We start from the raw sequence: 7,626 nt of genomic DNA on the forward strand, positions 1-7,626 counted from the left end.
ACGGCAGCCCTCCCATCCCCGCATCCCGATTGGCCAGCGGCGGTCACGTGTCGCCCTCGACCCTCTGCTCCAATAAGAAAAGTTCCATCCGGACTGGACGGCTCTGCGTCTGTGCGCGCAGGAGGATGCCTATCGGGTGCAGGTGTGCCAGGCCTCAAGAAGCAGTCATATTTCAGACACGATATTGAAAAAAAAAAGGTAAGACGCATGTTTTGAGGTGAGTTTGTGCGCGGTTGTGATGCGTTTTGTGTGGGGTGTGGGCACAAATCAATCGGCTGGTGGGACCGGATTACCGCAATGCAGAGCCGCTGGTGAAGGCGTCATCGGGTGCGCACTTTTTTTTTTGGGGGGGGGGGTGTTAGAGAGATGGACTGCGACCCCCACCCCAAAAAGAAAATTGCTGCAAGATTTTGTATGTACACAGACTCGTTGAAAAAGTGCATGGAATAGGAATAATTTGCGTGGTATGTCATGGAAGGACACTTTAGGGTTTTTGCAGTTAGTGTGCAACAACAACAACTTGACATTGAATGCACAAAAAGGATTACTAGTCCTATAGGTCCACGATAGGCCATCCTCTTCCTCCTCATCATCATTTTTTTTTAAATTCACGCAGTGACCTAAATTTACTGTCCTCTGTCCCAAAGCGGATCTGTGACAGGATTACACGTTGTGATGATGAGAGCAGATTGCAGTGACTGACTCCGTGCTAGTTGCTTTTGATTGAATTTGTGTTGAGAAATAAATAAGGCAGAAAAAGACGTCTCGGCCTGTTGCCGTGCAGAGTGCATTCATCTTTTCAAAGAAGAAGGGGGAGTCAAAGGGGGATGTCTGCGGCAGGATGAGCGGCAAAGTTTCTGTCGAGTCATGGCGGCAGTCACTGCAGATCACATCACGCGAGAACGCTGCGTGAAGAGAAATAGCCGTGATGGTTTGAACGATTCAAACTCACCCACAGGGCACGTTATTAGCCCCACTAAGTTTATAATGTAACGGGGATTTTGCACATCACTTCATCTAAGCACACTTGCTTTGTTCATATCAGAGTGAGGATGGCGCCCGCTACCTTGTCGCTGCTGGCCCTCGTCTCCTTGGTCCCCGTCACATGTAAGCACTTCTGTGATTACAGTATCCATATTTCTGTCGCTATCGAAGGATGCCATCGTTTATTAACGTGCGACACTGTGCTGTCTCCTGTTGTCAGTGGCAATCCTGTTTGGGGAGCCCAGGATATTTGGCGGTGAGTCCTTTTTTTCCCCCTCATCATTATTGATGCGTATTTGTAATGATTGCGGCTATTATGTCATATTTAGAGGAAGCTACTGGCTACGGGCCCATTTTCGAGGAGGAACCAGTGGATGTGGTCTACACCGAGGACTCCCCCGATGGTAGGATCTCGATGAACTGCAGGGCCCGAGCCAATCCTCCAGCCTCTTACAGGTAGTCCATCTGTGTCTCGGTGGTGCTTGATTTGCCTCGACCTTGACCTCGCTCTATAAATGGTTGGATGGGTCACTTGTAAATTTTGTGTCCGCCCGCTAGGTGGCGCCGCGACAACTGGGAGATCAAGCTGATGGAGCAGCCGGATGAGCACTACGGCCTGGTGGGGGGCAACCTGGTCATCAGCAACCCCAGGCAAAAGAAGCACGCCGGCACGTACATCTGCGTGGCTCACAACATCTACGGCACCGTCATCAGCAAGGAGGCCCGCGTCAAGTTTGGATGTAAGAACCCGCAAAGCCAAAAGGAGGATTTTTTTTTTTTTCCCGTGATGAAACGAGTGGACGTTTTTCTGCGTTGAAGTTCTCGAGGAGTTTCCTCAAGAGGAGAGAGACCCGGTCACTGTCAGAGAAGGCCAGGGTGCGGTTCTGCTGTGCGCCCCTCCCAAAGCGTGGCCAGGTGTGTGTCTCGTTGCGTCACGTCAACGGCCGCTCCTCCGCCGGGCTGCTGCGGCCAACTTGTCTTCTTCCTTCAGAGGAGGTGTCTTACCGCTGGATCTTCAATGAGTTCCCCGTGTTCCTCAACATGGACCGCCGCCGTTTTGTCTCGCAGAGGACCGGCAACCTGTACATCTCCAAGGTGGAGGCTCAGGACGCCGGGAACTACTCCTGCTTCGTCTCCAGCCCCGTCCTGGGGAAAAGCGTCTTTTCCAAGTTCATTCCTCTGATCCCGTTGCCGCCAGACGATGGTGAGTTCAAATATTACGTCAAAATAACAATTATGGAATTGCACGCTCATGTCTCAGGCAAATAGACAAAGGCGACTCGGGCGCAAAATTTTTTATTTTACTTTCTGTCGATGAGGCAGAATTTCACATTTTGTATACTTATTAACTAATATGCAGATCTGTCTGTGGCGCATGCAGCGGAGAAATTGCTAAACATGGCCCCGTTCGATATCCACAACGTCAGCAAAAGTTCAACGCTCACGTATGCTTCTAATACTAGGCTTAGCGGTACTTTTGACGGAAGTGCTTATTTGTGGTTCGACTGTTGCTTGAAAGTGGCTCTGGATCCTCACCCACCCGAGCTCTCAAGTCCTACGGACGGAGATACAAACACATCTTTGCAAAAAGCGCAGCGTGCAGTTGATTCATTTTGTTGTCTCATTTCATATATCACTTTTTTTTTTTTTTTTTTTTTAATGGCTTCAGGCGAAGAAAGAAAATACCCTGCAGACATCAGGGTGAAGTTCCCAGACACAACAGCCCTGCTCGCCTCCAACATCACGCTGGAATGCTTTGCTCTGGGGAAGTACGTCTGTCATTGATGCCACGGCTTTGCCTCAAAGCATCCGATCCGGTTTGCGCTCATGTTGTAAAACGAAAACCTTCCCCCCCCCTCTCTCTCTCCTCAGTCCCATCCCTCACATTGTATGGAGGAAAGTGGACGCCACAGACTTGCCGGCCAACCACGAGATCAGCGAATCGGGCGCGGCGTTGCACCTCTACAACGTGCAGTACGAAGACGTGGGCGCGTACGAGTGCGAGGCCATCAACACCAAAGGGAAGGACTGGCACAAGGCCTGGCTCTACGTGGAGTGTGAGCGTCTCCCACGCGCGTCGTGGCCGCGCCCGCTGAATGCGTCGAAGCCAATCCCGTCGTTTTGTTGTGCAGCTGCTCCGGAGTGGGCCGAGACCATCAACAACACCCAGATGGACATCGGCTCTGAGCACACCATGCGCTGCGTCGCATCGGGGAAGCCTTTCCCGTTCATCCGCTGGTACAAAGACGGTTACATGGTCAGCATCATAAAAACATTTTTGAAGATATATATATATATATAGGCGATCGTGACTTTTTAACATTTCACATGACTTGCATTTGTGATCCCCCCCCCCCCCCCCGCCCCCCCAGTCCGGAAAAGGTGAGCTGAAGTTCTCCAGCTTGACGTTTGCCGACTCCGGGATGTACCAGTGCATTGCAGAGAACTACTGGGGCATCAAATACGCCAACGCCGAGCTGCGGGTGATCGGTGAGCCCACACAAAAAGTTGCCGAGTCGTCTTTCGACCCGCGGCGCGGCGTCCTTTTGAACTTCGTTCCCTTCAGCGTGCGCTCCGACCTTTGAGTTCAACCCTCTGAAGAAGCAGCTCCTCGGCGCCCGGGACGGCCGCGTGTTGATCGAGTGTAAACCCCGAGCGGCCCCGAAACCTCGCTTCACCTGGAGCAAGGGCAAAGAGCTGCTCTTCAACAGTTCACGGTCAGCGGAACCGGCCGCAGCTTTTCATAGCGCTCTCCCTTCCCTCTCCGCGAAATCTCCACTTTGCGTTTCGCAGCATCTCCGTCATGTTTGACGGCACTCTTGAGATCCTCAACGCCACAAAAAACGACGAAGGTTTCTACACGTGCTTTGCTGAGAATGACAGGGGGAAGGCCAACAGCTCCGGTTATCTCACCATCACGGGTCAGTCGTTCGAGATGGATCCCCGAACGGCGTTATCAATCGTTGGAAGCGGAATCATCATAAAAATATACACTTTGCTGTATGTCAAATCGTCTTGTCACGATATGGTGCCAAAATGCCGTTTACTTAGAGGCAACCAGCATCACGGTGGCTCCCGAAGACACGGAGGTGACGGTAGGCGGCGAGGTGGTCCTGGCCTGCTCGGCCTCCTACGACCCCATGCTGGATATCGCCTTCGTCTGGGCCATCGACTTCCGGGTCATCGACTTTGACGCCGAGTGGCAACACTATGAACGCATCATGGTACCGTCTCGAGTACATCCTTATTTCCATTTAAAATCAAAAAGAGGAAAACTAAATGAGCGTATTCCTCCTTCTTGTCAATGTCGAATACTGACGACGCTCTCTTGATCGCCTTTCGGTGCCTGCTGCCGAAGAGCCAAGAAGGCAGCGGGAACCTGCGCATCAAGAACGCGCAGATCTGGCACGAGGGCCGCTACACGTGCACGGCTCAGACCGCGGTGGACGGCGACACGGCGCACGCGGACCTAAAAGTCTTCGGTCAGTCGGCTTGCCTCTCGTCCCAAGCGAATAACCGAAAGACGAGGCGGGGAGATGTAAGCGTCTTTGTTGTAGGGGTCCCGGGGCCTCCCGGTGTCATCCGCGTGGAGGACATCGGCGACACGTGGGTGAAGCTGCTGTGGACGAAAGGAGCTGAGCACAACGGTCCCATTCTGTCCTACACCATTCAGACCAGGCACTTCTGGTCTCTGCACGAGGACGACTGGAGGAACGCCAGCACCTGTGTGTAACCCATTGCGCTGGTCAACGGCACGTTTGAATCCGGGATGCATCTCTTGGCCGCCAGATGGCAATATAATGCTTACAGACGTCATACAGAAACGCACCCGGTCTCTTTTGTTAAGCAAGCGACTGAAATGTGATCTCGCCAAGCGCCACCGATTTGCTTCAACTTGAGCGTCTTTCAGCGCCGAGCTTCCTTGACGGCACCGCGGAGCGGGCCGACGTCACCGACCTGTACCCCTGGATGGAGTACCGGTTCCGGATCATCGCCACAAATGAGTACGGCTCGGGAGAGGCCAGCATTCCCTCGCTCAAGATCAAAACTTGGGATGCGCGTAAGCAGACGCAATATTTGGAGTTTTTTTTAATTTTTATTTATTTATTTATTTTTTGCACGACCTCCCTCCGCGTTCACATTTTGAGGGGGATCGACGTTCCTAGTTGGATTTAATTGCAATTTTATTCCCCCCCCCTCCTAGCGCCGGTGGTCTCTCCCGCCGATGTGGAAGGCTACGGCGGTCGGAATGGCGAGATCATCATCACGTGGACGGTAACCGAACGCGGATTTGCCGACATATTTGGCCAATGTCCTCTCACGACAATTTGCCTCCCCGCAGCCCGTGCAGCCGTGGTATTTCTACGGCAAGAAGTTCGGCTACATTGTGGCCTTCAAGCCCCACGACGGTTTCGACTGGTGGTACGAGACCATCTCCGACCCGGAAACCAGGCGCTACGTTCACAAGGACTCCTTCTTCCTGCCCGGCGACGAGGACTTCCAAGTACGGGAGTTCCAGGTGAAGATCAAGACCTTCAACGTGAAGGGAGACGGGCCCGACAGCCTCACCAAAGTCATCTACTACCCTCGAGACGGTAAGGACACCCCCCGGCGTAGCCCGAGAGCGTCACATCTTTAGACGAGGGTTGCCTACAGACTGAAGAAAAGCAGTCCAAGGACGAAGCTTTGAGGGACCCCTTCGATCAGATTCGAAATGTTAGTGCTGGGTTCTCACCATTGAGTCCAAGGACCCCATGCAAAGGAGACATCCTTTTCTAAACCTTGCTCGCACACCCCTAAATGAACTTTCTGTGTTGTGTAGTCCCCACAGAGCATCCAACCGATGTCTACGCTCGGCCAGTGTCCTCCACGGAGGCGCTGGTGTGGTGGCTCCCGGTGGTGGACACGGGAACGGGCCTGCAGCAGTACATTGAAGGCTATCAGGTAGAGAAGCTTTGACCAAATGCTCCCGAAGGACCCGCTTACCGACTCGCGTTCCACGTCAGGTGAAATACTGGCGAAAATACATCGACACAGAGCCGGGAGCCAATCGCATCTTTGTTAACGCGACGGTGAGCCAAGCCAGGCTGGAGAACATGCTGCCCGACTCGCATTACCTCATCGAAGTCCGGGCATTTAACGGAGCGGGCCTCGGCCCGCCTGGCGAACACTGTGAGATGTTCACCAAAAGACCACGTAAGACGACTAACAACAACGTTTTGAAATGCCACGCAGGCCATATCCCCCCCCCCCCCCCCTCCAACATTTTCCTCCATTTTGGATGGCTCCTCAATATCACATCTTCCTTTCACAGCGCCAGCGGAGCCCCCCAGGATGTGGCGCTTCATCTCGTGGACTGGAAAGTGGCTGTACGTGTGGTGGGATCACATCACGTACGACTGGTTTGGGAACGTCTCCTTCCCGCTCTATTACAAGGTGAGATCAACGGAGCCAGAAGAAGCGCTTCAAAGAGGGGCAGGGCGAACTTGAAACTGACAAAAAGCACGACAGCACTCTTTAAAATCCCACCGACTTTTCAGGTCATGTTCCGAAAGACGGGCTACATCTATGGGAAGGTCTACGTCACAGGCTGGCACTTCATGGACTTCCCCATGCCGCAGTTTGGCGACTACGAGCTGATGGTCCGCGGGCGCTACGAGGGAGGCGACGGTCCCGTCAGGACCATCAAACTCCTGGGTAAGACTGCGATCACGCCGACCCATTTGGCCGGACGCTTCACATTGGCCGCGCTTCTCCTCAGGTAAGGCCTCCATGACCACGCCCACACTCAGCCTCACCTCTGCACTCTTGCTGGCGCTGTGCATTGTGGCATTGTAACGTCGAGTCAAGCGGTTTTGATTTTCCCTTGCGCACTTCACATCGGTCGTAGTTCAAAAGACTGTCCGTCGTGCATCTCGGACGTGAGGATGCAGCATCTATAGCCACATAGCCCAATGTTCAAATATCTTCTAGACTTTGGCTTCAAGATTTTTTTTTTTGAGACTGCTTTTATTTGTTTGGAGTCGGTCTGTCGTGTAAACTCACTAGTAGTCATTGTTTATGAGAAGCACTGTAAGAAGCAATCATATTGTGTGTAAAAGAGCTGTCAAAGAGTGCTTGTTAGATGAGCAGAGGACAACCCGTCTATTATTTATTAAAATACTACTCCACCAATCTCCAGGATGCTTTATTTCAGATTTTTTTTAAAGCACTTTTTGAATCATGGTTTTAAAATTGTCAAAATAGTAAAAATGAATAAAATGCTTGGCCATTTTTGTCCAATTAATTTGCATCGTTCTTTCTTTGGGGCGGGGGCATGAAAAGAAATCTGAATATGGAGATGCTTCCTTTTCACTGGACAATTTTTGTTCATCATTTAGGTCATGACTTAAAGTCAAATATAATATAAATATCTCGTATTTAAGAATAGAGTGTCTATTGACTTGTGAATTGACGATGTACGCGTGATGTAGCTTATATTTTTCAACAGCAGACGGCGCCATAGTCACGCGTATACAAGCCAGTTCCAAATTAATGAATATTCAAAAGAAAAAGAAAATGCTAATTCTTCTACAATTGTGTGTGAATGCTGAATGGAAAAAAAAAACATGAATCGTGTGGAGTGATATCATGATGTGGAAT

General features: G+C 51.5%; 1 protein-coding gene across 2 annotated transcripts; it reads left to right on the forward strand.

The window, feature by feature from the left end:
* The first annotated feature begins 32 nt into the window (after positions 1-32).
* On the forward strand, positions 33-7,158 carry cntn1b (contactin 1b). Of its 2 annotated transcripts, XM_086103039.1 has the most exons (24): positions 33-198; positions 1,046-1,107; positions 1,205-1,240; positions 1,314-1,440; positions 1,543-1,724; positions 1,804-1,899; positions 1,976-2,188; positions 2,654-2,753; positions 2,857-3,041; positions 3,117-3,241; positions 3,357-3,474; positions 3,551-3,701; positions 3,778-3,905; positions 4,036-4,208; positions 4,343-4,466; positions 4,542-4,709; positions 4,895-5,044; positions 5,189-5,259; positions 5,327-5,579; positions 5,807-5,928; positions 5,991-6,180; positions 6,299-6,420; positions 6,525-6,681; positions 6,746-7,158. In XM_086103039.1, exons 2-24 carry the CDS (start codon positions 1,053-1,055, stop codon positions 6,820-6,822), a joined length of 3,123 nt encoding a protein of 1,040 aa, XP_085959165.1. In that variant the 5' UTR covers positions 33-198; positions 1,046-1,052; the 3' UTR covers positions 6,823-7,158. The 2 variants fall into 2 exon arrangements, with proteins under 2 accessions (XP_085959165.1, XP_085959166.1); XM_086103040.1 differs by lacking the exons at positions 33-198; positions 1,046-1,107; positions 1,205-1,240 and having other exon boundaries at positions 1,315-1,440; positions 2,053-2,188.
* The last annotated feature ends 468 nt before the right edge of the window (positions 7,159-7,626 follow it).

This window comes from Hippocampus guttulatus, chromosome 22, assembly GCF_054856545.1.
Source record: "Hippocampus guttulatus isolate MCC_2025c chromosome 22, RoL_Hgut_1.0, whole genome shotgun sequence".
NCBI classification, from domain to species: Eukaryota; Metazoa; Chordata; class Actinopteri; order Syngnathiformes; family Syngnathidae; genus Hippocampus; species Hippocampus guttulatus.

Coding starts and splice junctions, on each gene's coding strand:
- cntn1b (XM_086103039.1), top strand. CDS start 1,053: ATGGCGCCCGCTACCTTGTCGCTGCTGGCCCTCGTCTCCTTGGTCCCC. Junction 1,108..1,204: donor CTCCTTGGTCCCCGTCACAT/GTAAGCACTTCT, acceptor TCCTGTTGTCAG/TGGCAATCCTGTTTGGGGAG. Junction 4,209..4,342: donor AACACTATGAACGCATCATG/GTACCGTCTCGA, acceptor CTGCTGCCGAAG/AGCCAAGAAGGCAGCGGGAA.